General features: G+C 54.8%; 1 protein-coding gene across 3 annotated transcripts in view; it reads right to left on the bottom strand.

The window, feature by feature from the left end:
• The window catches only part of Itgb4 (integrin subunit beta 4), a 32,959-nt gene extending 7,051 nt beyond the window's left edge, over window positions 1-25,908 (bottom strand). The window contains exons 1-30 of one of the 3 annotated variants that reach the window (XM_046449534.2): window positions 25,671-25,908; window positions 22,562-22,650; window positions 20,879-20,961; window positions 20,532-20,633; window positions 20,166-20,370; window positions 19,555-19,651; window positions 19,240-19,411; window positions 18,030-18,293; window positions 17,650-17,739; window positions 17,256-17,378; window positions 16,692-16,856; window positions 16,432-16,508; window positions 15,222-15,424; window positions 13,296-13,399; window positions 13,056-13,154; window positions 12,780-12,909; window positions 11,969-12,091; window positions 11,774-11,877; window positions 10,196-10,229; window positions 9,860-10,051; window positions 9,493-9,596; window positions 9,172-9,230; window positions 8,952-8,975; window positions 7,732-7,880; window positions 7,478-7,657; window positions 6,752-6,900; window positions 3,081-3,285; window positions 1,915-2,072; window positions 1,361-1,541; window positions 1,089-1,226 (exon numbers count right to left, since the gene is read on the bottom strand). In XM_046449534.2, the coding sequence (XP_046305490.1) occupies window positions 1,089-1,226; window positions 1,361-1,541; window positions 1,915-2,072; window positions 3,081-3,285; window positions 6,752-6,900; window positions 7,478-7,657; window positions 7,732-7,880; window positions 8,952-8,975; window positions 9,172-9,230; window positions 9,493-9,596; window positions 9,860-10,051; window positions 10,196-10,229; window positions 11,774-11,877; window positions 11,969-12,091; window positions 12,780-12,909; window positions 13,056-13,154; window positions 13,296-13,399; window positions 15,222-15,424; window positions 16,432-16,508; window positions 16,692-16,856; window positions 17,256-17,378; window positions 17,650-17,739; window positions 18,030-18,293; window positions 19,240-19,411; window positions 19,555-19,651; window positions 20,166-20,370; window positions 20,532-20,633; window positions 20,879-20,961; window positions 22,562-22,640 (3,793 nt within the window). In that variant the 5' untranslated portion in view covers window positions 22,641-22,650; window positions 25,671-25,908. The remainder of the gene's footprint in view (window positions 1-1,088; window positions 1,227-1,360; window positions 1,542-1,914; window positions 2,073-3,080; window positions 3,286-6,751; window positions 6,901-7,477; window positions 7,658-7,731; window positions 7,881-8,951; window positions 8,976-9,171; window positions 9,231-9,492; window positions 9,597-9,859; window positions 10,052-10,195; window positions 10,230-11,773; window positions 11,878-11,968; window positions 12,092-12,779; window positions 12,910-13,055; window positions 13,155-13,295; window positions 13,400-15,221; window positions 15,425-16,431; window positions 16,509-16,691; window positions 16,857-17,255; window positions 17,379-17,649; window positions 17,740-18,029; window positions 18,294-19,239; window positions 19,412-19,554; window positions 19,652-20,165; window positions 20,371-20,531; window positions 20,634-20,878; window positions 20,962-22,561; window positions 22,651-25,670) is intronic. The other 2 variants (XM_046449532.2, XM_046449533.2) reach the window with 2 other exon arrangements.
• Between the last annotated feature and the right edge of the window lie 1,832 nt (window positions 25,909-27,740).

The raw sequence follows: 27,740 nt of genomic DNA, 5'->3' as shown, positions 1-27,740 counted from the left end.
GGCATGTGTGAGGCACTGGGTTCAATTCTCAGCACCACATATAAATAAAAATTTTAAAAAGGTATATCAACAACTAAAAAAATAAAATGTGTTTAGAAATTTTCCGGTATCCGGTGTTTCATTTTTTAGGATTTCCCCCTAAACCCAGGGGGCTGTAACACTGAGCTATAACCCCAGCCCTTTTAGTTTTGTATTTTAAGACAGAGTCTCCCTAAGGTGCCCAGGCTGGCCAGGAATTTGTGATTCTCCTGCCTCAGCCTCTGGAGTTGCTGGGACTATAAGCAGCTGTCCCAGTCCCAGTTCATCCTGTGTTTTCTTTTCCTTTCTTTCTCTTTTTTTATCCTGGGAATTGAACCCAGGGGTGATTTACATCCTCAGTCCTTTTAACTTTTTTTTATTTGGGGGGGGGGTACCGGAGATTAAACTCAGGGGCACTCAACCACTGAGCCACATCCCCAGCCCTATTTTGTATTTTATTTAGAGACAGGGTCTCACTGAGTTGCTTAGCACCTCACTTTTGCTGAGGCTGGCTTGGAACTCTAGATCCTACTGCCTCAGCCTCCAGAGCCACTGGGATTATAGGCATGCACCACGGTGCCTGGGCTGTTTTGAACTTTTTATTTTGAGACAGGGTCTCATCAAGTTGCTGAGGGTCTCCCTAAGTTGCCCAAGCTGGTCTCACACTTGTGATCTTCCTGCCTCAGCCGCCTCAGCCGCCTCAGCCTCCTCAGCCTCCCACGTCTCTGGGGTTACAGCTGTGCACTACAGCACCCAGCTCATCTAGTGGTTTTATTTGATTAATCTGGCAACTATTGTGGCCTAAGAGATCATGTAAAAATGAGGCACCCTGGTTACCTGTATAGGAGGGGGCCCTGGGGTCTGTGATCTCCATGTACGTATATAATTTTGCCTCCCTTGGGATGCAGAGCTCATCTGTGACCAGAAACCCCACAATGCCTCTCAGGCTTATCCACTGACCAGAACGATAGGCCTCAAGTACCCAGGAGTGACCCAGAGCTCTGGTTCTTTGCCATTCCCCTTCCACTGATGCTGTCCCTGGGGCCAGGAAGGAGAGTCCCAATCCTTACGGTTGTCCTCATTGACCAGGCCATAGCAGACTTCGTAGGCTGTGATCTCGCCATTGGTCTCAGCTGGCTCAGCCCAGCTCAGCTGTGTCACCGTAGAGGAGACGACATTGAAGGCCAGACGCCCAGGCTCACTGGGTACTGGGTTGCGGGCAGGAAGAGCTCCGTTAGTGGCAGAAGGAGGGCCGAGCTCTGGGAGGTAGGGAGTGGGGAGGGCTGGGCACACTGACATCAGGGTAGCTGGGGACAGATGCAGGGACATGAACAGGCCTCACCTTCTTGGTGGGTGCGGCAGGACACCGGGGAGCTGTAGGGACCCTCGCCCTGTGCCCCATAGGCACACACCTTCATCTCATAGTCGCAGTACGGGTAGAGGTTGGTGAGCTCCACCGAGGGCACCTTGCTATCAAGCAGGTGGGCTTCGGACTCGGAGTCACCCTGGATCCAGTACTTCACCTGCTCAAGGGAGGGGACTGGTCAGAGGGAAGTGACAGGCACCGAAGCCACTTGTCCCTCCACTGACCCCTTGCCCTTATTTTTCTCTTTGAACAGGATGAGACACCGAGGCTTGGGGGTGCTCACAGGGCAGTTGGGCAGAGCAGGGGATCTCCTGGGCAAGGGGAGAAGGCCCATTCTAAGAAGGAGAGAAAAAATCTGAAAAACTCAGGAATGGCTCTTCTCTCCTCCTGGGGTCCTGCCATCTACTCTCACTTGGACCTGCTGGTTCCAAGCAGGCCCTCCCCCTCCCTCAGAGCAGTCCACCTCTCTGATGGTGGTGGGTGTCAGACCTCCCTAGCCACTTGTCATTGCCCATTGCCCCCCGGCTTACCCTGTACCCCATCGGCTTGCCAGGAGGAGGCAGCCAGTTGAAATGGATCTTCCGGGACCCAGCAGCCTTGGCATTGGGGTTCTGTGGGGCTCCCAGGTCCCCACGGGGAGGTGGCGGTGATGACCCCGTCTGATTTATGAGGCTCCGGTCCAGTTCATCTAGTGGACCAAGGTAGGGTGGGACAGCTGGCTTAGACACGCCTTCACCACGAGGGGGAGCCAAAGACTCAGTTAAACATCCCCTGGCTCCCTCCCGAGAGATTCAACTAAGACCTGCCTGGCACCTCACTGGGGAGCTGGTGCCACAGAGGGCATCACACCAAGCTTGGGTGGAGGCCCAGGGGGCGCTCTCCTGGAATGCGAAGGAGGAGGAAACTCATCTGCCCCTCTTTCTCCCTTGGCAGCCAAGGGGATGTCCTCCATGGAACATCTGCTCCCTTCCTCCCTCCCCTGCCCTTTCCTCCCATCTTCCTGTCAGGAAGCTCTCAGGGGAGGGCTCAGAGACACCACGACAATGGAAGCTAAGAACTGATAGGAACTCGCTGGCTCCCCGCTTCCAGGAACACCCAATTGAGGCTGAGGTCAAATGGATTCAGGCCCTGTGGCCATTGATTTCAGCCTGTCTGGTTGAGGAGGGGCTGCCAGCTGCAGTGCAAGGCACCTAGTTGAATCTGAATTTCAGATAAGGAGTGAACACTTTCATTTTTTCTTTGCAGTACTCGGGATAAACCCAGGTGCTCTACGACTGAGCTAAATCCCCATCCTTTTTATTTTAAGTTGTTGAGGCTGCCTTCAAACTTGCCATCCTCCTGCCTCAGCCTCTCGAGTAGCCGGGATTATAGGCATGCGCCACTGGGCTTTGCCAATGAACACTTTTTTTTTCACCTTTATTTTTTTTTTTTTTTTAGTGTGGTGCTAAGGATTGAACCCAGTGTCTCACACATGCTAGGCAAGTGCTGTACCACTGAAGTACAACTCCAGCCCCAAAGAACACTTTTTTAAGGATAAGTATGTCCCACAAATGCAGGGGCATACTTATACAACAAGTATGTTTTGTTTTTGTTTATGTGAAATTCACATTAAACTGGGCTTCCTGGGCTGGTGTTTGCTGAGAGGCCCTCCAACCTCCCTCTCCACTTGTGTATGCTGACCCCAGGCTCTGCCTACCTCGGTCCCCAATGATGACGGTCGCTGAGTGGGGCTGGCCCAGGCGGGTCCCAAACTTGGGGTTGCTAAGTTGGACATGGAAGCGGCGGCTGTGACGGCCCCGAAGGAGGGAATCTACTTCTTGCAGCTCCAGGAGCTTCACCTGCAGCTCCTTCCAGGTCTCTCCAGGGTGGAACAGCAGCTCGCCCTCCACAGGAATGTAGTCCTGCAAAGAGGAAGGGTCAGGGTCAGCTCAGGGCTGGGGGATGAGGCGTCTCAGAAATTAGAGCTTTCCAGAAGACAGAGCCACAGCCACACCCACATGGACTGTCCCATGTGGACATGAAATGGCACTGCCTGGCAGTAAGCACTACAGACATCAGCTCATTTAATCCTCACAGCTGGGTGAGGCAGAGATATTATTGTCCCATTTTACAGATGGAGAAATTTTTCAGTCCCACAGAGAGTTAGGGAACTTGCCCAAGCCCACGCAGGTAGCTGTGGCAGAGCCAGGATTTAAATCAATCCCAGAGGGGAACAGGGATGCACCACAGAGAGCCCATCACACAAGCCCTGGGCAGCTGGGATTTGCAGATCCCACCCGGACAGGGAAGAGGTGTCCCCCACACTGTGGCTCTGAAATCTGGGTTCCTTCCTGGTGGCAGATCCTGTTTGCTGGGACCTTTCCATCAACTCCAGCTTTCCTCCCAGTGCCCTCAAGCTTTCCGGAAGGTGCCCCGGGCATGAGTAAAACTGGAAGAAAAAAGTTTTTCTCACACGACCACTAGACGGCGCTTCGAACTACGATTTCACCAGGCCCAGAAAGGGAAGCTGGCAGGTGGAAGACAACCAGAATTGTGGCCTGTGATCCCAGTGATGCTGCAGCTGCAGCCAGAGGATGGCCGTTTGGAGGCCAGCCTGAGTGATTTAGAGAGAGCTTGCCTCAAAATAAAAAATAAAAAAATAAACGTGAATGAAAAACAAAAAGGACTGGGGATGTAGCTCAGTGGTAGAGCACCCCTGGGCTCAAGCCCCATCACCCAATATCACACTCACACACACACTCACACACACACACACACACACACACACACACAAGAGGAGCTGTCTACAAGCAACTGAGGTCAACACTTAGAAAAATGTTCATGTCACAAAACAGGAAGTCAGGGAACTGTTCTGGAGACTCAAGACACAAGATCAGAATCTGTAATGCCAGAAACCTGATTGGTTCCCGGACTGGAGAAAAAGCCATAAAGCAGTTGGGATGTGTGAACAAGGGGAAATCTGCATATGGATCAATCCCTCAGAACTAGTATAATCCATGTGAACTTTCTTCAGTTTGGTAATCATGTTGTCATTATGTAGAAAAATGACCCAGCAGAAGGGTTTAAGGTCTATGTGATGTCTACAACTTACTTTGAAAAGTTCAGCAGACAACACGTCTCTCCACACCCAGAGATACAGAAATAAAGATATCAATGCTTTTTGGGGGGGAATCAGGGATTGAATCCAAAGGTGCTCTACCACTGAGCCACATCCTCAGCCCTTTTTAATTTTTACTTTGACACAGGGTTTCCTTAATTTGTCCAGGCTGGCCTTGAACTTGTGATCCTCCTGCCTCAGCCTCCTGAGTCACTGGGATCGCAGGCATGTACTACTGCTCCCTGCCTGAACGTCTTTATGTAAATTAGCTAAAGATACTCATATAAGGAGAGAAGGAAAATATTCACAATATGTGAGCCTATGTAAAGGGTAAATGGATTTTAATTTTACAGTCTTTCCATTTTTATGTACATTTGAAGTTTTTTAAAATAAAAAGGTAAGAAATGGGGCTGGGGGGCTGGGGTTGTGGCTCAGGGGTAGAGCATTGTCTTGCAAGGATGAGGCACTGGGTTCGATCCTCAGCACCACATGAAAATAAATAAATAAAAATAAAGATACTGTGTCCATTTACAACTAAAAAAAAAAAGAAAAAGAAAAAAAAGTACAAAGGAAATGGGGCTGGGGTTGTGGCTCAGCGGTAGAGTGCTCGCCTAGCATGTGCAAGACACTAGGTTTGATCCTCAGCACAACATAAAAAAATAAATAAATAAAATAAATGTATCGTGCCTGACTACAACTAAAAATATTTTTAAAAAGGTAAGAAATTATAAAAATGATTTTTAAAAACAGTAAAATAAGCCAGGAAGTGGCACCTTTCTATATTCCCAGTACTCAGGCGTCTGAGGCAGGAGAATTGCAAGTTTGAAGCAAGGCTTAGCAACCTAGTGAGACCCTGTCTCAAAACAAAAAATAAAAAGGTTGGGGGTGTGGCTCGGTGGTAAAGCACCCTTGGGTTTAACTCAAAGTACTCCCCCCCCCAAAAAAAAGAATTAAATACCCAAGCATCTCCATACAGAGCAGGGAATCCAGCCAGCCAGAATCTCTCTTATAATGTGCCGTAATCAGTGGGGCTTATGGCCATACAAACTCTTGAAAATTTTTACTGGGAGCACTGGAGTAGTGATGGGAACTGTTCCTACCAATGAAATGAAATAAAAAAAAAAAAACTAGGGTGTGACCAGGCTGCCTGGGCCTGGTAATGTATTTGCTGAAGAACCTAGACTTCACTACCTTGAAAAAATTTTTGATATGAATTTTTAAAATATTTTTAGTTGTTGATGGACCTTTATTTTATTCATTTATTTATATGAGGTGCTGAGACTTGAACCCGGTGACTCACACATGCGAGACAAGTGCTCTACCACTGAGCCATGACCCCAGCCCCAATATGAATGTTTTTAAATACTGTTATAAATTTAGACCTGTGGCCAAGGACTGGGAAGTAGTTCAGTAGTAGACTGCTTGCCTAGCATGCAAGAGGCTCTGGGTTTGGTCCCCAGTATAATCAAGCAATCAACAGATCACAAACTGATAGGTAAACCAGGCACAGTAGTGCACGCCTATAACCCCAGCAGCTCAGGAGGCTGTGGCAGAGGATCGTGAGTTCAAAGCCAGCCTTGGCAATGGTGAGACACTAAGCAACTCAGCGAGACCCTGTCTCTAAATAAAATACAAAATAGGGCTGGGGATGTGGCTCAGTGGTCAAGTGCCCCTGAGTTCAATCCCTGGTACCCCCCCCCAAAAAAAAACCCCGATAGGTAAAACCAAGCATACTTACCACCTGGCTCTAGCTGTTGCTGATATTGGGGCTCAGCAATGAGGGGACATTAGGCTGTGGTCCTCCCTGCCTGGAAGGGCTGCCTGTGCTGCTTGGCCCAGCAAGAACCAAGAGTGACAGAATTGGGGAGCCTGGCCCAGGAACCAGGACCCTGAAATTCCAGCTCAAGAAGCCAAAATCCCCAGGATGGGCAGAAAGGAGTCTACTTTCCTAGAAAATGTCTGAATGTCCTGGTCATCCTGGGTCATTGGAGGATGGACAGGAGTGGGCTGGACAGATTCCTGGCCAATCCAGGAGGAAATGGCTCCCTTGGTCTGAGTCCCTGGAAGTGATGGGGCCTCATCTAAGGTGTCACTGGAACTTTGGGTGAGAAGTCCCTGCCAAGGCTGGCAGGAGCAGGTGTCCATGGGAGGCCAGCCAGGGTAAGCATCCAGGGACCCAGGCAGCTGCCACATCCTGCTCTGTCCTAGGAACCCAGTGCATGCCCTCTTGACTTGAGGGACACGCCCTTGACCCTGTGGTGGGGCCTTACCCGGTTGCCCTGTGCTGTGTTGTCCTGTGTGCGGTAGGAGACCTGGGACTTGCCATTGTCCAGGATGCGCCGGATGACAGGAATGCGGGCCACCTGCTCCCCACGGCTCACTGAGTACTCAGATTGCTCAAAGGACACCACGCCACTTGCTGCAAGGAGCGCAGGTGCTGCTCAGGGATCCTGGCCTCAGTCCCCTCTTGGCTCCCCCTCCCTCTGGCCCAGTCCAGACTCTAGGGGTCTATTTGTTACCCACACCCCACCACCCTCATGGGAGGGCAAAGGAATGGGATGGAATATTCTCCAAGAAAAAGTTGAGGAGCTGGAACAAAGTGTCCATCAGGCAATCTGAAAGGGGCAGGCAGGGGCAGGCCCCAGATGGATGCATCCAGGGCAGAGCAGGCCCTGTGGCTCCTGGAGCAAGGGGCGGGGGTCAGGGGCCAGGGGGGCCCTCTGGTTGTCCAGAGGACATCACTAGCACCCGAGGTGCCCTCAGTGTGGTGACTGGTGACACACTTGAGCCCTCCTCTGGATAGAGAACGAGAGTGGGGTGGCCAGCGCCTGTGACTGAGAGCCCCACCCAGGTGCTATACCCAGCTAACAGATGACAAACCAAGGCCCACCGAGGGACTGGCCCAGGCCATACAGCCAGGTCCCACTACAGCTGGATATGGGGGAACAAAGTGTCCGACCCCGCTTCGTCCTCCCTCTCCCCGCACCCTGACCAACCTTGCTCCTTGATGATGGTGATGTTTACCAGGCGGCGGCCAAGGGTGGCAGTGCCTACGGGCACATCGATGGCCTCCACCAGCAGCTGCTTCTCATCGTCGTCTTCAGGCCGGATGAAGAGGGGCACGCGCACGTCCACCAGCTCCACGCCCTCCTGGAACTCCACCATGCCCCGGGCGTCTGGGGGGTCAGATGTGGGTTTCAGGGCCACGTGGGTGGGCGAGGTGAGGGGCGGCGCGGGGAGCCCCACCTACCCTGCTCTGCAGTGAGGGTGTAGTAGCCGGGGGCCACTTTGAGCTCATGGAAGGACCCCTGCTCCACCTGCTTCTCTGTCAGCTTCAGGAGGGTCTGCTTGGCCGAGCGGGGCGCCATCAGCACCGTGTCCACAATGGTGTGGTCTTGCCTGGGTGGGGGTCCAGCAGGAGAGGGGTCAGCCTGGCATTCTCCCTGCCTGTACCTTTCTGTCCTCTCCCCAACAGGGGAAAGATGTGGGACAGTAAAAAGTGCCAGGGGCCTTGCTGGCCCCACTGCTCTCACTCTATGGCCTCATCCACGCCGTTGCTGCACCTCCCTGAGCTTTAGTGTTCTCATCTGAGAAATGGGCTTCTCCGTCCACCTCACCAACAAGGGCTGATGGTGGGAGGATTGGATGTGGGACAGCAGAGATGCTGAGGGCAGGTGCTCACATCAGACTGCTTGGCTTCAAGTCCTGGCTCTGATTCCCTTTTGGGGAGTGGGGGGACTGAACCCGGAGCCTTGTGCATGTGAAGCAAGCACTCTACCAACTGAGCTATATCCCCAGCCCCTGACCTGGTTCTTGATAGCTAGGTAACCTTGGGAAAGTTACTTAACCTCTCTGAGCCTCAGGTTCCTCATCTGTAAAATGGGAACAGCAATGGTACCTCTCTCGCAGGGCTGCTGAGAGGGTTGGATAAAGATGGCCAGGGAGCCCTTAGCACAATGCCTGGCCCTTGTAAGCACTCAATACCATCAGCCGAGGCTTCTTCCTGAAGGTGTTGAGCTGTTGTTCTGGTTCTGCTCTCTCTGCAGTGCGACCTCCGTTTCATGTTCCCCCTTTCCAAAGGGCCAGGACTCAAGAACTGGGGATTTCGACTGTGTGACCTGCTGGCCCATCTGCCTCTCACTCGGTTGGAGGGTCTCTGACCCAGGGGAGGATGAGCCAGGCCTGGACTGTCCTTGGGGTTGGGTGGTAGACTGTCACCAGACCAAAGGTGGGCACTGGTCTGTGTGGTTCTGCCAACCTGGGGCTGCTCACTCAGGCAAGCGCTTCCTTTGGAATTCGTTAGAAGAATGGTCCAGTAAAGGAGCCAACGGAAGGCTCACCCATGATGGCACATATGGCCCTCCCTTCCCACGGGGTGGAGACAGGGGTGGAGCAAGGGGCAGAGGACAGGTGTCAGGGCTGGGGCAAGAGGAGCAGGAGGGCGCTGTCCCACATGGCTCTTCAACTCACTTTTTCCCAGCATTGGGCTGTTGCCTGTGGAGACAAAGAGGAGACCATGAACCAGATGTTCCCTGGGGTAGGTGCATGATCTGCCTGGGGGCTTGAGCTCTGTAGTCTGTGTATGAGCAGTGGTCAGCGGTCACCCAACCCCAGGGACTCTTGCCGCATGGCCTGGACTGGCAGGGCTCAGAGCGGCTGGCTGCCCCCGCCCTGGGCATTTGGGACTCACCGGAACTTCGTCTGCTGGAGCTTGTGTGCACCAGGGACCTGTCTGTACACCTCGTTGAGCTGCCAGACAATGGAGGGCGTCAGTCTGCGCCCGGAGAGCCGCGCACACCCTACCCCGGGACCTCTCAGAGTTGGCTGGGGCAAGCTGGGGGCCAGGTCCCGAGACCAGAGTCTGGTGCCCCCCAGGATGACCTCACCACACCAGGCATGTATCCAGAGAGCCCCTTTCCTGTCCAGAGAGGTCCAGGTCACCTCACTCTCCGCCCCCCCCCTGCCATCGCACCCGAGCCCAGAGCCCTGGCTTGGCCGCACCGGTTCTCACATTCTCTTCCACCTCCTGGCGCAGCTGGTCACACTCTCGAGTGCCAGGCTTCATCAGGTTCTCGGTGCAGAGGCGGGCAAGACGCAGGGACAGCCCATAGGGCACTAGAGGCGGGTGGGATGGAGGGTTCATCAGCCCCTGCCCCGTGGGCACGGTTGAACACCCTCCACCCCAGGATCCTGGAGACCTCTGGCCAGCGGGGGGCAGAGGGCTGCCACATGCAGGCCTGAGGCACTTCAGGAAGGGACAGAAGAGGCTGAGGCCTGTGCCCAGCACCCAGGATCAGTGTGATCCCCAGTCTAGAACAGAGGTCCCCAAGGGCCCAAAGGCACTGCCAAGGTCCGCAGTGCCCAGCCTGGGCCCGCACCGAGCTCTGTGGGGTTGGTGCTGGCGGCGTGGGTGGCAAAGCCAGGCCGCTGCACGTTGTTGGTGATCTTCCAGCGGACCGTGTCCCGCCCCTTGAGGTTCCCACTGCGCAGCATGGGTGTGTCCAGGTGGTCTGAGGCCATCAAGTTCTCCCGCAACATGTAGTGGTCTTCCTTAAAGCCGACCATGTGACCTGTTGGGAAGGGTCCTCAGCACAAGCCCTCCCCAGACCTGCCCAGTCGCACCCAGACAGGTGGGGTGCGGGGCCTCCCACCTCCCCTGTTCCCAGCCTGGCCCCACTGCCCCTCCACCCCAGCTGCCCATGCCAGGCCCTTACCTCGGTTGCAGCAAGGGAGAAGTGCCAGACAGGCCTAGGAGACAAGGGGGCTGGCGTGAGCACCTGAAGAGCTGTCCCAGCCCAGGGAAGCCCCTCCAGCCACCCGGCCTCTTTCAAGTTCAGTGAGCAAATGACGAGACCATAGGCTCTAAGAAGCCCTGCCAAGAAGGAACCTCTTTCTTTCTTTTGTTGGTACCAGGGATTGAACTCAGGGGCACTCAGCCACTGAGCCACATCCCCAGCCCTATTCTGTATTTTATTTAGATGATGGCTGGCTTTGAACTCGCGATCCTCCTGCTTCAGCCTCCTGAGCCACGGGGATTACAGGCATGTGCCACTGCGCCCGGCTAAGAAACCCGCTCACAGGCCTCCCCTTCCATGCCACAGACAGGAACGTCCGCTAACCCCGGAATAGGACAGCATGCTGCCCTGCCCTACAATCAGCCTCTGTGCTCTGCACCCTCCACACTTCCTGTCTCTGGGCTTTTCTGTGCAGCCAGGCTGTCAGCTCCTGGTTGTTCCCTGGCGCTTGCAGGGAGCTGACCCATGTTCCTGGAGTGTGGCCACTGATGGTCAGTGGAGGGAGGGACTGTGGCGGGAGATGCTAGAGCCAGGGATGTGGCTTCACCTCGCCTTGACACTTACGAGGACTTTGAGTTGTTGTTTTTTTTTAAACTTTATTTTATTTATATGTGGTGCTGCGGATCGAACCCAGGACCTTGCATGTGCTGGGCGAGTGCTCTACCATGGAGCCATAACCCCAGCCCCTTGGTTTTTTTTTTTTTTTTGGTACTGGGTGTTGAACTCAGGGGCACTCGACCACTGAGCCACATCCCCAGCCCTATTTTGTATTTTTTTTTTAGAGACAGGGTCCCACTGAGTTGCTTTGTGCCTCGCTATTGCTGAGGCTGGCTTTCAACTTGTGATCCTCCTGCCACAGCCTCCCAAGTCACTGGGATTACAGGCATGCACCATCTTATCCGACAGAACTTTGACTTTGTCTCTATCACCTGTCCCTCTGAGCCTCAGTTTCCCCACCTGTCATAGGGGATAGTGCCACTGACCTCATGGGACGATTGAGAGAAGAAAATAAAGTTGTGTGGCCACACACCATTGTTATGGCACAGAGAGCCACAGAGGAATTACATTGGGAGCAGGCTCCAGGAAAAACAGAGCACAGGGAGACTCACAGGCTTTGTCACCATTGTCCCTTAGGAGTGACACAGGCTTGGGGCTGGGTTAGTAGGGTCTTCAGGAGCCAGGCTCCGGAAGGGGTGGGAAGAAGCCAGGGCTTAACATGGTGTTTCCCCAAGGCCAGTCCCTTTCTAAGAACTTCCCATAACTAATCCAAACTTTGTCAGCACTTTCAGGGGTCAGTGCTGGTAGCTCCATTGTACAGATGAGGAAGCTTGAGGCACAGAGAGATTAAGTAACTTGCTCAAAGTCATACAGCTGGGACCAGAATCCAGACAGTCTGGCTCCAAGCGCCAAAGTCTCTGGGAGGGCTACAGGGGAGCCATGGGGAGAGTGGGGATTCTGTGGGACCCCAGGCGGACCCAGGAGGACCCCGGGGCTCACCTTACAGCAGGCACAGTACTTCCAGCAGAGCAGCAGCAGCAGTGCCAGCAGCAGCAGGAGGGGGATGAGCAGGAAGATGAGCCACCAGGAGCCGGGAGGGCAGTCTGCGGAGAGAGTGGAGGGAGGCCGTGCCCGCCGTGCCCGCAGCGCCTGGCCCAGACGGGACAGCGCCCGCTCCCAGCGCCCCCAGCTCACCCTTCTTCCTGTGCACCAGGACGGTGCTGTTGGGCCCCGGGGAGCCGTCACCCTCCACGGTGTAGCTGTAGGTGCAGTCGTCGTCCTCGTCCCGGAAGGAGCAGTACTCCACCACCTCCTCAGCTGCACCCACAAGCGGTCAGCAGGGACCCGACACACCCCTCCACCCTGGGGCACCCCGTGGCCCAGTGAGGCACCCCAAACCTGTGGCCCACCCTGCCCACTGCAGGGCCTGGGGCATCTCCCTGGGAAAGGCTGTAAGATCTCTCAAGCTCTGCCCCTCCTTGCCACAGAGACGGTGGCAGGGGCACCTCGCCCAGTGCGGGCCCCAGCAGCACGGGAGTCTGCAAAGCTGTCTCCACTTCCCTGACCTGAGCACCCCCAGAAGCGTGGAGTCCAGGCCACACATCTGGCCTAGAGGGAGGAGGCCGTGCACTCCACAGCCCAACTGTGGGCCCCACCTGGGCCCTGGGTCTCTGCCGGGTCATGTCCCTGCCCATGCCAGATGCCTCCTCCCCAGACTTTGTCCCTTACCCATCTGCGTGCCCTCAAGCCTAATCATGTGCCCCCAGCCCCCATTCTGTGTTCTGGGCCATTCTCTGTTCACTGCCTGGGTCCTGTGCCGCTTGCCCAGACTTTCTACCTCTTTCTTGGGCTCACTGTTGCTGGTGTTCTGTGCCCACCCCCAGCTCTGGAACCCCTGTCCAGACTGTGTGACCTCAACTTGCCCAGAGGAAGCCCTTGCTCAGAGGAGGACCTGTTAGCCCTACCTAGGCTCACAGCACCCCAGCTCTCAGACCCTCCCCTCTACCTTTCTTGAGCTCGTCCACCATCTTGACCTTGAAGCCGCACTCCTCGCACGTGCGCCCCTTCTTCTCCCCAGTGCCCCAGGCCTGGCACTGCACACAGGAGCGCAGGTCCTCGCAGAGGCCCAGGCGGATCTGGGAGAGAAGGGGGAGACTGTGCTGCGTGGAAGCCACTCCCCCAGCCTCGTGCCACCTCCTGTGGCAGCAGGTTCAGCCGCTCCTGCCCACCCTGCCCAGTGCCTGGGGTTCCCACGCCCACACCCCGGGGATCCTGGCCTCACCGCTGAGTAGTTGATCTCGCAGGTGGTGTCCGTGTAGAGCGACTGCTGGTTGCAGTGGCAGCGGCCACACTCACAGTAGCCACGCCCATTACAGATGCCCTGGGGCAGGAGGGATCAAAGTGAGCCCGTTGTGCCCCATCCCTGCCTGTTCCTTTCCCCTTTCTCTACTAGGTGTCCTCTGGAGAAGATGAGTGGTCCTGACTGGGGCCCTCCCAGTGTCTGCCCCACGCCCAGGCCTACCCCATCGCTGTCGATGCAGGTGGCATTGCTGAGGGGACAGTCACAGCTCAGGCCTGTCCAACCAGGCTCACACACACACTGGCCCATGGAGCAGCGTCCCCGGTCTGCAGAGAGGGTAGAGAAGGGAGGGGAGGGCCATATCGCACCACAGTCCAGGTGACCCATCTGCTGGGAGGGTCTGGGGGAGCCAGGGGCAAAGGCCACCTCTCCCTCAGGCTCCTAGAATTGCCTTCGTCCATCTCTCCCCACCCATCATTCTGCCTACTACCTTCTATTCTGCAGCCAGAGTGAATATCTCAAATTGTAAATCCAATAAGAATCTCTAATAGGTCCTGGCCAATGCAATAGGTAAGAAGAAAATGTCGGGGTATTAGAAAGTAAGGAAAAAAACTGTCATTATTTATAAGTATCAGGAACTTATTACAAGATATCCAGAAGAATTTACAGATAAATAGTTTGCGTAAGTGGCTGGATACAAAGTAAACATACAAACCAAAAATGAAATTAAAATGTCAACAACTCGGGCTGGGCTTGTGGCTCGGTGGCAGAGCACTTGCCTAGCATGTATGAAAAACTGGGTTCCACCCTCAGCACAGCATAAAAATAAACAAATAAAATAAAGGTATGTGCATGCCAGCTGCTCGAGAGGCTTAGGCAGGAGGATCGTGAGTTCAAAGCCAGCCTCAGCAATGGCGAGGTGCTAAGCAACTCAGTAAGACTCTGTCTCTAAATAAAATACAAAATAGGGCTGGGGATGTGGCCCAGTGGTCAAGTGTCCCTGAGTTCAATACCCAGTACCCTCCAAAAAATAAGATATGCTATTCACCTACAACTACAAAAAGAAAAAAAATTAAATGACATTGAGGGCTGGGGCTGGGGCTCAGTGGCAGAGTGCTCACCTAGCACGTGTGAGGCACTGGGTTCGATCCCAGCACCACATAAAAATAAAATACAGGTATTATGTTCACTTACAACTAAAAAAAAATATATTAAAAAAATGACATCGACTCTTTTTGTTCAGGGATAAAGTCCTTTGGACAAAATGACTAGAACCCAAGCTCCTTGCAGTCTGGCCCCTTCCTAGAGGCATCTCCTCTCATCTTCTCTGACCCTTCCACTTGTGCCCAATGCCTGCCATTCTCTAGCTGAACCTGGTTCCCCTTCTGTTCCTCTGATGCCACACTTTGGGATGGACAGTTCAAGAGAAGAAATGGAAGAAAAACAAAAATGGAGAAGGGGTCAGAAGGAGGGCCCTCGACCTACAGTGGCAAGCGAGCAGCGGGGGCTTAAATATCCACCTCCTCCATTCAGTACCAGTGCTTCTGTGTGCCCTCTGCTCAGCTCTGACAGCCCTGAGCAGACTATGTGCACATGGCCTGGGCCGGAGCGTGTAGGCCCTGTGGAGATGCAGAGGAGGCCTAACTCTAGAAATTGAGCGTCTATGGAGAGAGGAAAGATTGCCTTCTTACATGCCTGCCAAGCAGAGCGTTGAACTGGGTGGTCCCCACCCTAGGATGAGTTGAGAGGATGGAGAGGTGGCAATGCATGCGAGGCAAGCCCTTCACCCCTGAGCTCCATCCCCAGCCTTGTTTCCTTTTTACTTAGAGACAGGGTCTTGCTAAATTGCTGAGACTGCCCTTGAACTTGGATCCTCCTGACTCAGCATGGGATTATAGGCATGGACACTAACCCAGGTGAATCAGGGTTTAAAAATAGGAGGCACATCATCCTGACAGGGCCCTTGGGCATGGACATTGCAGGTGAGGGAGGTGAGGTCCAGGTTGGGGCAAGACTTGGGAGAGTCCCTCATGGAGTTGGGAGTGGGCCTGGTCCGAATTGCAGATCTTGGCCCCTGGCCTGGTTCTCCAGCTGGGTCCTGAAGGGAGGGTCACTGTCCTTGGCACTGGTTGCAGCTGCTGAACTCACCATTGCAGAGGAACCCGGAGGTGCGGGGACACTGGAAGTTGTCATACTCGCAGAAGTGACCCTCATAGCGGCCTTCACCATAGCACACGCAACGCCCGCACTGGCACTCCCCGCGACCTGAGCATGGCTTGTCCTCACCCTCGCGGATGCAGGGCTCAGTGTCACTCAGTGAGCCAGTGGAGCAGTTGCAGGTCTTGCCGCTCCTGAGGGAGGAATTGACACTTTCCCTGAGCCTGGGAAGACAGCTGGGCTTTTACTGCCCCATTTTACAGATGAAGAGACTGATGTTCTGAGAGGGCTGAGGCAGGTCCAAGTCACACAGAGAACAGTGAATGAGCCTCCGGGCCTCGTTACCACCCCCCCAGAGTCCCTTCCTTGCTATTTGTCTACCTCGAGTCATGACAGACTTGCTCAACGTCTCAAAGCTTTTATTTTTAATTTTTTGAGATAAAATATTGCTATGTTTCCCAGGCTGAAGTTACTCTCCCTACCTTGTCCTCCAGAGTAACTGGGACAATGGGTCCATGCCATCATTCAGAGCCAGTGTCTTAAAGCTTTTTTTTTTTTTTTTTTTTGTACTGGGGATTGACCCCAGGGGCACTGTTTCACTGTACTACACCCCCAGTCCTTTTTTATTTTTTCTTATTTTGAGATGGGTCCTAGTCTCATTGAGTTTCTGAGGGTCTCACTAAGTTGCTGAGCTGCTCCTGCCTCTGCCTCCTGAGTCGCTGAGATTACCAGTGTGTGTACCTGCCTCTTGTTTTCGTTTTTGCCAGTATCTTGCGGCTTTAAAAGCTCTTCCTGCTGAGTGTGATGCAGTCCCAGCAACTGGGGAGGTTGAGGTAGGAGGAATCCAAGTTTGAGGTCAGCCTCCACAATTTAGGGAGACCCTCAGCAATTTAGTGAGACCCTTAGTAATTTAGTGAGAACTTGCTCAAAACAAAAAACAAAGACTAGGGAGGTAGCTCTGTGGTCAATCTGGGATTAATCCCATGTGTGGGGGGAAAAAAAGCAACCTGAAAAATCCTAAATTGTGACATTCTAAATGCTCTGAACTGGATTTACCCAACAACTGGTAAAAGTGTACCCCTCTTCTATCTTTTTCTGAGATCTGCCCCCCCACACACACACAGCTCAGTGTACAAGGTGTGCCCAGGGTCAGGGCCCTGCAGGGGAGATCCTGGGGGCTGGGCTGCCCTCCCCCACTCACCAGCCCTCGTTGCACACACAGTGTCCACACATGAAGTCTCCGTGGTAGTCGCAGCGAGCTGACCGCACCTCTTTTTGCTAGAACAAGACCATGGGGAGTGTGTGGAGGGAGGGGGTCCAGAGCCACGGGGCACTTCTGCTGCCTTCTGTGCCTTGGGACAGCCTGCAAGGGAGGTGTGGCCCCAGGAGGCTCTGCTCCCTGAGTCAGGGCCCAGGTGCTCAGCTCAGCTCTGCTCTCCCACCCAGGGGTCTGCCTTGTACCAGCTCGCAGGTGCACACGTCACAGATGATGCCCACGTCCATCCAGAGGCCGTCGGAGAAGGAGGGCTTCAGGTGGATGTTTCCCCTCTGGTCCTCTTCCGCCAGCTGGCACACGTGTGTTCCATCCACGTCTTCCGCAGCCCGCAGTTGCACATCGTAAGTTCCCTGCAGGGATCCCAAGGTCACCCAAGGCAGGCCCCTGCCGCATAGACCAGGGGGCTGTTTGTGTCTGGGGGGTCCTCGGCTCTCAGGATGGGCCTGAATTCCTGACCCCCAGGTCCCTGCTCATCCTTCCTTGGGGCTGGGGACCCCTTCCTTCTGGTCAGTCACAACCACAGGACAATAAGAAGAGCCATGTCTCAGCTTGATGCTCTGATTCATCCCCACAGTGTGGACAAGGGTACAGACGAGTCCAGGCATGTGCCAAGCTCCCCAAGGGCAGACCCTGCGGACCTGACCCCAGGCCCACCTGACCCCAGCGCCAAGCTCACACCCAGTTAGAGGACTCCATTCCTCGCAGGGTGCCATGTCCATCCCTGTCCCATTGCACCCACAGGAACATACCACTTCTCCCCGCCTGATATGAAAGGACCCTGACTTTGTCTTCTGGTACATCTTGGAGGTGACCTCTGTCCGCAGCCCTCGTGGGCTGTCTAGGGCCCGGATGTCGAGGTTGGAGCGAATGCGCTAAGGGAAGGCAGACAATCAGTGGTCTGGGGGCAGCCTGGGCTCTCCCACCTTGGCCTGGCCTGGTCTGGCTGTGCTCTGCCCCACCCAGATGGAGGGCATGTGTGTGGGATCACGGTGGCAGAGCTTCCAGGAGCTTGGCACCAGATCCGGGTGACCCTCAAGCCCCCAGGGACTGCCAGAGACCCTTCCTTACTGGCCTATTCAACCCCTTGCCCACTCTGCCCTCTTCCTAGCCCAGCCCCAGGAGGGCTCAGACTCTGTGCCTCACATTGAAGGCTTCTTCTAGCAGGTCCACGATGTTAGATGAGTCCTGTTGCAGCACCCCCAGCGAGGAGACCGGGAAGTATGTATGAAGCTTCTGTAGGAGAGAGGGCCAGCCTCGGACTAAGCGTCTCTTTGAATCTGGACAACAGTTCTAGGATGACCCCTGCTTTGGGAAAACTGAGGTCTGGAATTTTGACAGCATGTTCCAGAATTTTCCTCTTAGCCCCCACCTCCTTGGGAGCTGGGATAGGGGACGGGCACATGACCTTCCCTCCAGGGGCCCACAGCTTTGGGAGGGAAGGAAGGAGGAGAGGGATGGGTGGCTGGGAAGTTCCGGGGACACCCTGCCCTGCCCCTCTTGCCCAGTGGGGCCCAGGCCTGTACCTCATAGTAGCTGTAGGAGTAGTTGGTAACAGCGAAGATGGGGATAATGTTGTGCTTGGCGAGCAGGCGCACAAGCGTGGGCACTGAAGGGTAGTCCTGCATATTGTACTGGGTATAGGTGCCCGTGGCATCCAGGTGGCACTTCTCATCATTGCGGCTCATGATGCCAGCCAGCACGTTGGCACCATCGGCCTCATAGTGGAAGGCTGACTCAGTGGAGAACACCAGCAGATGGGTGCTGTCAGGGCGCCAGCCGATGGCCCCCTGGGGAAGGCAGGGAGGGCATGGGCTGCTTGTTGAGGACCTGCATTCTAATGCCATGTAGGGCAGGGGAAGCAGGTCCCAACACGGGGCCGGGTTTAAGGCACATGAGAATAGCCTGTGACAGCATGCAACGACAGAGGAAAACCTGAAGTGCTGATGGGGGAGGGCACTGGCTGCAGTGTGGGCACACAGTGGGCAGATTCAGCCAGGCTTGTGGGACTCCTCCTCCCCCAAGCTCTTAACCACCCTGCAAGAGTATGTTAACCTCATCAGTGGTAAACGGTAAATGCAAAAGGCCAGTTAAAATAGGCACAGCAGTGTATTAACTCTCTGTTAGAAAAACACGGGGGGTGATTCTGAAGATTTTGAAAACTATATATTACAAGAGAAAATGTTTATGAGAGCATTAAGTGGAGAAAAAAAGAGCAAGTTTCAGAATTATAAGTACACCAAACCGAGTGTGTGAAATAAGGACAAGAGACAAAATGCTGGCGGGACATGGAGTGGCTGGCTGACGGTGGTAAGATAATGAGCAATTTCTGTTCTTTGTCTTCTAAATTGCCTTCAATGTGGATATGTTATTTTCAAAATGAAAAAATTGCTGTTCACATAGAAAGAAGTAGCCATTTCGGCCGCCAGCACAGTTGGAGACTGGCAACCCGTGGGGCCTGTAAGATTCACTGGGAGGCTGGCCTGAAGGTGCACTGAAGATTCCGGAACTCCAAGGCTGGCACAGAACCAGGCTGTGACTGCTTAGGTGGGGGGACCTTGGTCCCAGCACATCCAAACCTGGACTAGAAATGAGGGCCACCCAAAGGGTCTGAGTTTGTCTCAGGACATGGAATCACAGGCTCCAGGACACTTGCACACGCTGGTGGGTGGCTCATTCCCCCGCCAAGAAGCAGCGGCCCTGGCTGAGGCCAGCAGTGCCCCTCCCTGAGCTCACCGTGCACACAGCTGTCTGCAGGATGGCATCAAAGCCACCTTCAGGAGCGTCCAGGTTGCCTGAGATCCGCTCTCCCTGCAGCTTACTCCGGAATTCGTTCACATCCTCCGTCAAGCTGATGACGTTCTTAAAGGAGAATGGAGGGTCACTGTTGGGCCAGGGTTCCTTCAGCCTGGGCAGAGGCGGGAGGGAGAGAGCGTTAGAAAGGGGGAGACCCTGCACTCTTCCACGCTCTGCCCCTGTAAGTGCCAGCAGGAAGGCAGTGGATCACCCAGCCAGCACCGCTGCCCACCCGGGGCCTGCTCGGTCACTCACTTCTCAGGCCTCATGTCTGTCTGAGGGACGCTGACTTTGTCCACAAACTTGCCAAATCCAATAGTGTAGTCACTGGTGAGCTGGCTCAGGACCTGGGCTGGGCATGCACCAGAAAAAGAGAGGACAGTGAGCCCTAGTACCCGCCATGAACACAGGGGCACCTGGGCTGGCTCAGGAAGAGGGGAGCTGGACAGGAGCCACCACCTCTTAGCCCTTTGTACACTGGACGTTTCCTGGTACTCTCAGTAGCTTTTGTCCCTAGTTACAGTTGAGGGAAATGGAATTTGGGACCTGGGACAATGTACCTAGTAAGCAGGGGATTGGCAGGGGGAACTGAGCCCAGCTCCCTCTGTAGCGCTGAGACTTATCCACAGCTGTGGCAGGGGGTGCCCTTCCTAGTCAAGGCCAGAGGGCTCTGCTGCCCACCAGACCTGTCTGAAGTCGAGTGGTGAGGGATCTGGCAGGGACCCTCCCCTGAGAATGGGGGGAGACATATTTCTCTGGGGATCAGATGTCCCATCTTTCCTTGTGAGGTGGGTGCTGCTGTCCTGAGCCAGCTGGGTGAGATCTGCCCCCGACCTCCACTGTCCTGCACACTGGCCCAGCTGTACCCAGGTCCTGCCCCATCTTCTTAAGGTTGTCCAAGTCGTCGGACATGGAGTTGGAGAAGTCCATGAGGATATACAGGTCCACAGGGCTCTCCAGGGGCTCAAACACCTCGAGTGCAAAGTGCCGCTCTTCGCCCGGTCGCAGGCGGGCCTGTAGGCGCTGGGGGGACACCTGGCTGCGGCGGAGGGTGGTATCGATCTGGGTCTCCTGTGTCCAGGGAAAGGAACTGAGTGTCAAGGGGGAAGCTGATTGGAAGTTCACTTGAGAGACCTGAGGGGAGCCTCTCAGCCTTGCTAGGGGGCACCATGGCCCCCACAACCAGCAAGCCTTGTGCAAGGAGAGCCCAGCCCCCGCCCTGCTCCAGGCACCTCTGTGATCTCCAAGCTGCTCTCCATGACCACTATGCTTTCCTGCCGGCAGCCTGCGGCCAGCAGCTCGATCTGGGTGTTGCAGCGCCGCTCCTTGAACATCTGGCCAGAAGCAGAGGGGTCCATGGGGGTGGTGCCCATCCCCTGGCTGTCCCAACCCTGAATTCATTTTCCCCTGCTGTTCCTGACCCTTGCCTCTTCTCCACACCCACCTGGCCCCAGGGTCAGGCTGCGGGGGTGGCAAGGGTGGAGTTGGCCACAGCCAGAGTTAGGGTGTGGCAAGGGGTGTGTGCAGGTTGGAGAAGTGGCCCTGGGCTGGCCCCGCATAGCCCTGCACAGCAGCTCACCTCGTCCGTGCAGTAGGCGCAGTCCGGGTGCACACGGATGCACTCCGTGCAGCTCTTCACCTGAGCCTTCTTGCAGAGGTTGGCTGGGGGCAGAGGGGCAAGAGGCAAGCTCATGGAGAGGGCCTCTCTGGTTACCACACCCTTTCCAGCCTGCACCCTCCACCAGGAATGGGGATGCCCTCCCAACTGTATGGAAGGGGAAACGGTCACCCGAGGTGCAGCAGCTGGCTGCAGAGCTCTGCAGAAAATAAAACCTCAGCTCCAGCAGGGAGCCTCAGTTCCTCCTCGGAGCAGGCAGCTTTTCTCTGAGCCAGATCTCAAGCCTGGACGCTCCACTCAAGTCTGATGGGAAGGAGGGCACAGCTGGGACGAAGGTGCTGGCCATCATTTGCTGGCTGGCAGGGCCTGGTTGTCCCCCTTGCCACTAACTCCCCAGGTCCTGGAGATACTTCCATCTTCCCCAACACCTTCTGTGAGCCACACCCTGCCCTTTGTCGGTTTCTCCCATCGTAGTTCATACTTTCCCACACAATAATTCCCATGGGAATCATTTGTCTTTTGAGCCTCCTCTGGGGTCCAGGGGACCAGTTCTGTCAAGTTTATCACCTAGCACAAAACCCAACACACAGTAGGTCCTCAGTAAGGAAAACTCCAGAGTTCTCCCAAAGGTCATTGAGTTTCCCCTTGGGTCTGTTCAGTTAGAACACACTAAGGCCTACTATGTGCACCCATGTATATAGTGGGTGGTCTCCTGGACTCCAGACTATGGTGTGTTGGTCAATATTGGTCAATGTTCAACATTGAACATTGTTGAACATTGGGAGGAACATTGTTGAACAGGGAGAGGAAGCCCTGACTTGCTGTTTGCCAATTTCTGTGGTGTAAGTGTTCCTATCACGGTCTACTTCAAGCTTATTTCAAGCTATCAATACAACCTCAATTGACAGGGAAAATTTATTTGTGTATTTATTTATTTATTGGTCCTGGGGATTGAACTCAGTGGTACTCAACCACTGAGCCACGTTCCCAGCCCCTTTTTTATATTTTATTTAGAGACAGGGTCTCAACTGAGTTGCTGAGGGCCTCGCTAAATTACTGAGGCTGACTTTGAACTCACAATCCTCCTGTCTCAGCCTCCCCAGCTGCTGGGATTACAGGCATGTGTCATTGCGCCCTGCTTGTGTATTTATTTTTGAGATGGGGGCTTGTGTGAGATGGGGTTTCACTATGTTGCTCAGGCTGACTCTGAATTCCTGGGCTCGAGTGATCCTCCTACCTCAGTCTTCCAGGGAGCTGGGGCTACGGGGGCCACCAATATACCTGGCTTAATGGGGGAAGTTTGATTGGCAGGGGATGGCTCACATCATTTGCCAACGGGGACACTCAGACAGCGGGTGATATTTAGCAGTCTCTCTCCCTGAAATCCCTGGGAAACCTCAGCTCCACCAGGGAGCCTCAGTTCCTCCTCGGAGCAGGCAGCTTTTCTCTCCTCTACAGGCTCCTTTCCCTCAGTGCCAGGCCACCCAGCAGGGCTCACATCTCTCTCTGATGCAGGGCATAAAGCCTCAAGTTCTCCAGGCCTGGAGGGGCGCAGTGGTCAGCTGTTGGACAGCCAAGAGTCTGGAGAGGCCCCATGAGAGGTGTTCCTCCCCAAGAGGGGGCTGCAGGACCATGTAGACTCACCTGTGCTCCCAGGAAAGCTGACACTCAGTAGAGCTGCCAGCAGCAGCCTGACCCACGGATTGGGATGTGGCCCTGCCATCTTCTTCCTCCTACAAAACCACAACAATGGACACATGACACCTCTTCATCCTTGGTTGGTGCCTTCAGTGCACTGGATCTCCATCATAGCTCCTCAGAAGAGGCAAGACTACTCCAAAGTGCAGGTGTGGAAATTGAGGCTCTGAGAGCTGTCCTGATCACCAAAGGCCCAGGGATGTCACTCCCATCTTCTCCACTGCCCCCTTCCTGCACAGAAAGGTTCTCTCTGCACTTTAAGACTTTGGGCTCCAAGCTTATGCCAGTGCCAGATCTCTTGGTACTGGTCTCCTCAAGGGCAGGGCAGGGCTTATTCTGCCTTTGCTCTTCAGTGGGCCTGGTCAGGCTTGGCAAGGACAGGGTCACCCAATAAAGAAGCCCTCCTTAGGATGGATCTACCCTTTGCCCCCTCTGTTCTGGCTCAGGGACAAAAGAGGAGCCCTTCCCAGTATCTGGGGCCAGGGATAGGGTGAGACGGCTTTCTCTACATTGCCGAGCTCTGTGCTGGCCGCTGACCCGTCAGGATGGGGTCTAAGCTCCCCTTTTTAAAATTATTTTTTTTTAGGTGTGCATAGACACAATATCTTTATTTTACGTATTTATTTACTTAATTTCTGGATACTGGGTATTGAACTCAGAACTGAGTACTCAATCGCAGAGCCACTTCCCCAGCCCTATTTTGATTTTTATTTAGAGACAGGGTCTCACTGAGATGCTCAGCGCCTCACTGTTGCTGAGGCTGGCTCAGGATTCTCCTGTCTCAGCCCCCTAAGCTGCTGGGATTACAGGCGTGTGCCACTGCACATGTCTTATGTGTTTATTTTCACGTGGTGCTGAGGATCCAACCCAGTCCTCATGCATGCAAGGTGGCTAGTGCTCTACCACTGAGCTACAGCCAGCCCACAGGTCTAAGCCCTTTTGCCCTTCCAAATACCTCCCCTGGCCTCAGAGTTGACTTCTCAGGACCCCTGAACAGTGTAACCCCATTAAACTATCTCAACTCATCAGTGACCTTCAGGGTAGGCTCAGGCATCCCAAAGGCTTGAACAGTAGCCTGAAGTTTTGGGAAGGAAAGAAGCTAGCCATATGAACACTTGGGCCTGCAGAGCAGAGGACAAAGGCCAGCGCCACACCTCTTTCTCTAGGGTCAGATCTCCCAGGGGCCCAGAGGACACTATGCCCACTTACCCTCCTTGAATCCCTTCTCAGCCCCCCTCTTGTGGGGCAGGGGCAGCCCCAGGACCTGGGGGGCAAGGGGGGGGACTAAAGCCCCTGAAGTGCTGCAGAGGCCCTTCAGGTAAACTGCAGGAAGGCACTGCGCCCCCCCCCCCCCACCAGGCATAGCAGCTCCAGGCAGAGCTGCAGGGGAGGTGCCGCCCTACCAGGGTAGTGGCTCAGAAGGGAGCCCTGAGTCAGCCGGGGATATGATTTCTTGCAGCCTCGGGGTATAGGCACCACACCCACATGCTAAACAATACAGGCTTGGCCTCAGCCTCCCTGGGGCACCACTACCCAGGCAGGTACAGGCACTGGAGGCCCAAGCCCAGCCTGCACTCACCCACCACGTGTCCACAGACCCGGCACACAGGGCTGACTTACACCAGCAACATGCACCCAGCACTTCATCTACAGGATTGCTGTTGAATCTACCCAGGACCCCAGAGGGAGAGGCTTGCATGTGCCCATTTCTAAGGCCATAGATGAGGCACAAAAGGTGGCAGCGCTTCCCTCGGGGCCCAGGCAGTGCAGACTTCACACTGATCCTCCATGTTATACTCAGAGGCTATAAAATGGCAGTCGGGGGTTAGATAGGCACTGTTTTGTTTGACTCAACTTGCATTTAAAAAATTTTTAAAGTAGTTGCCAATTGTGGAAACAAGGAGATTTCATGTAAGTTAGGATCATGGGTTTATTGAACTACATGGCCATGGCAATCAGGGCCCATCACGCAGGGTACTGCTCTACAGGCCACCCCGGGAGCCCAGTACTACTGGGACTTCCTGTATGAGCTCTGTCCATGGAGTATAGGGCTGCCCCCCTGAATGGAGTACACTGCAGAAGCACAGGCTTAGAGTCTCCAGTGCCTCTTCTTCCTCCTGCCCATGGGACCACCCAGGCAGCCTGTTGCTGCCCACCATAGCTCTTCAGTCTGGAGGGCCTAGGCCTTCACCCTTAGAAGCCTGGGGGTCCTGGGAAATCAGGGCTAAGGAGACGGACACCCCTTCCCTGCTGACCCTGCAGCTATCCTCCCTCTCTTCCAACCCCCCTTGAAGACTCAGCCTTCACTTCCAGCTCTCTAGGGGAGAGCAACAGCCATGCCACCCCAGCCCCCTCCTTGTACCCAGGGTGTGGCAAGGCTGAGGGAGGAGAAGAACCCTGTCCCTGTCCGTGGGAGAAATCTGGAGCCCCTGAACCACAGTGACAGCCCAAGGGCCACCCCAGAGGCTGTGGGGAAGAGGTTTATGAGGGTGGCACAACCCCAGGGCTGCTGGGTGAGGTCAGGAGAGCTGCCCAGAGGAAAGACATCTGCAGCCGACTTTGGGAAGAGAGCAGGCAGGGGGCTGGCCAAGAGGAGGAAAGTCAGGGACTCCCCACACCCCGAAGGAACAGGGAGGGCGACTGCCTCTCAGCGTGCCTGCTTTCCCACTCTCTCTGCAAACCCTAGAGGGGTGCAACCCAGAGGCCTGCCAGCTGGGGGCTTCTGCCCACCTATTTCGTACATCCATCCAATTCCCTCCTCTAGCGGGAGATCTGCTGGCCACCATCCTTCTCCAGTTGCCCCTACCCTTTGCTCCTGGCAGTGCCTTGGGCACACTCGGGCCGCCGGCACCTGCCCTGGGCAGCGTGGGCAGAGAGAACCAGGGTCTGCCAGACTTCAGGGAGGAGAAGGGGAAACAAAAGTTCGGCAGCTCCTCAGCGCGATCGCCCGGGATGGGGTGGGCACTCACTTTCTCCCGGCCGGCCCCGGCGCCCCTGCCCTCCCGCCCAGCGCCTGGGCTCCCGGCGCCTGCCCCGAGGGGCCGACTGCACCTACCTCGGCGCTGCCTTGCGCCCTCCGCGCCTGGCCGGGCTCAGCGGTCGGGCTGGGGCGTCTGGGGCCGAGACTGTCGGGAGGGCGGCGGTGGCGGGGAGAGAGGGACGCGCTTTATGGGGCGGCGGCGCAGGTGGGAAGGAGGCGCTGGTGAGTCAGGCGGGCCGCATTCCTGCGCGCAGCGCGCACCTGTCGGGGCAGGAGTTGCTGTGGCCGCCGCCGCCAGGCCCGCCCCCCGGAAAGGGCTGCGGCACCCGCGGCGCCGGCCCCGCGCCCAGATCCCCGGCGGCGGGACCGGGGGAGGAGCCACCCGTCCTGCCGCGCGCCCGGCCCGGCCTCTCCACCCCTCCGGCTCCCGGTGGGCGCCCGGGCTGCCCCGGCTGAGGCGGCCTCTCAGCCGCAAGCTCGGACGGGCGCCCTCCTCCCAGACCCTGGGCAGTGAGCCACGTCGCGCGGGCAGCGGCCCCGACGGCCGTCAGGGGAGCGCACCGCCCTCCCTTCTCCCGGTGCCAGCGCGAGGGATGGGCCCAGGGATTGGTGCAGCCGGTCGAGAGACCTGGCCCCCAAGTCCCTGCTCTGCTATTCACTGGGTCCCCCAGATGTGTCCAGAGCGAGCGTGGAGCAAGGGCTGGGTCCTTGTGCCTCCTAGAGGCAATTACTTAAATCCCCTTAAAATGTGAATAATAGAGGCCAGCAAGTGGCCAGCACCGCCTGGCATGGGGTAAGCACCTCATGGGCTGTCACAAATCTGACGTCTCTAGTGATTGTCCATATATATGTCCCTCTAGTGATAATCTTTTGAGGCTCTCAAGTGCCGCTGGTTATCAGGAGCACGTGTTCAACGCTGAGAGTGCCAGGGCCTCCAAGACCCCAACTGTCTATATTTTTCTACTGGCCATGCCAGACAGCAGGGACTGTGGCACTTGCTTCCCTAAAGCCTGTGGCTTCACAGCTCTCAGATCTAAAACCCTTTATCACTGATCTACATTCCCAGTCTTTTTTTTTTTTTTAAAGAGAGAGAGGGGAGAGAGAGAGAGAGAGAGAGAGAGAGAGAGAGAGAGAGAGAGAGAGAATTTATTTATTTATTTATTATTTATTTATTATTTAATTATTTTTATTATTTATTTTTATTATTTATTTATTTTTATTTTATTTATTTATTTATTTATTTATTTATTTTTAGTTTTTCGGCAGACACAACATCTTTGTTTGTACGTGGTGCTGAGGATCCAACCCAGGCCGCAGGCATGCCAGTCGAGCGCGCTACCGCTTGAGCCACATCCCCAGCCCCATTCCCAGTCTTTTATTTACCATTTTCCCCCATAGAGTCTTGCTAAATTGCCCGGAACTTGCCAGCCTCTTGCCTCAGTCTCGTGTTTTAAATCACTGGGGTTATAGATGTGGGTCAACACACCTGGCTGATTTATCCTTATTAACTTTTATTTTGTTCATTTTATTTATTTATGTTATGCTGGGGATTGAACCCAGTACCTTGTATATGCTAGGCAAGCGCTCTACCACTGAGCTACAACCCCAGCCCTGATTTATCCTTATTCTTGAAGACACTGTGCTGATGTCACATGTTCCCTGGAGCCTCTCTTGACCTCCCCACACCCTGGGTTGGGTCATGTGTCCCCATAGTTTGGGGGGCATGCCTTTACTTATTTATTGGGGTTGGTACTGGCAATTGAACCCAGGGGCTCTTAACCCTTGAGCCACATCCCCAGCCTTTTTTATTTTTTATTTTGAGACAAGTTCTCACTAAGTTACCTAGGGTCTCAGTAAGTTGCTGAGGCTGGCTTTGAACTTGGGATCCTCCTGCCTCAGCCTTAGGAGAGTCTGGCCATGCAATCACCCTGGGATTACAGGCCTGTGATACCTGCCCAAGTATTTATTATTATTATTTTTTACTCTCTTAATCATTTTTTGTAGTTATAGGTAAACAGCATGCTTTTGTTTGTTTATTTTTATGTGGTGCTAAGGATCAAATCCAGTGCCTTACACATGCTAGGTAAGCACTCTACCACTGAGCTACAACCCCAGCACATAGTATTTATTTTTAATGTGTGCTGG

This window comes from Marmota monax, unplaced genomic scaffold, assembly GCF_021218885.2.
Source record: "Marmota monax isolate L192 unplaced genomic scaffold, Marmota_monax_Labrador192_F-V1.1 WCK01_AAM20220418_F8-fsc00292, whole genome shotgun sequence".
Taxonomy (NCBI): Eukaryota; Metazoa; Chordata; class Mammalia; order Rodentia; family Sciuridae; genus Marmota; species Marmota monax.
Note: the sequence above shows the minus strand (reverse complement) of the source record. Positions and strands in the feature narration are given on the sequence as shown.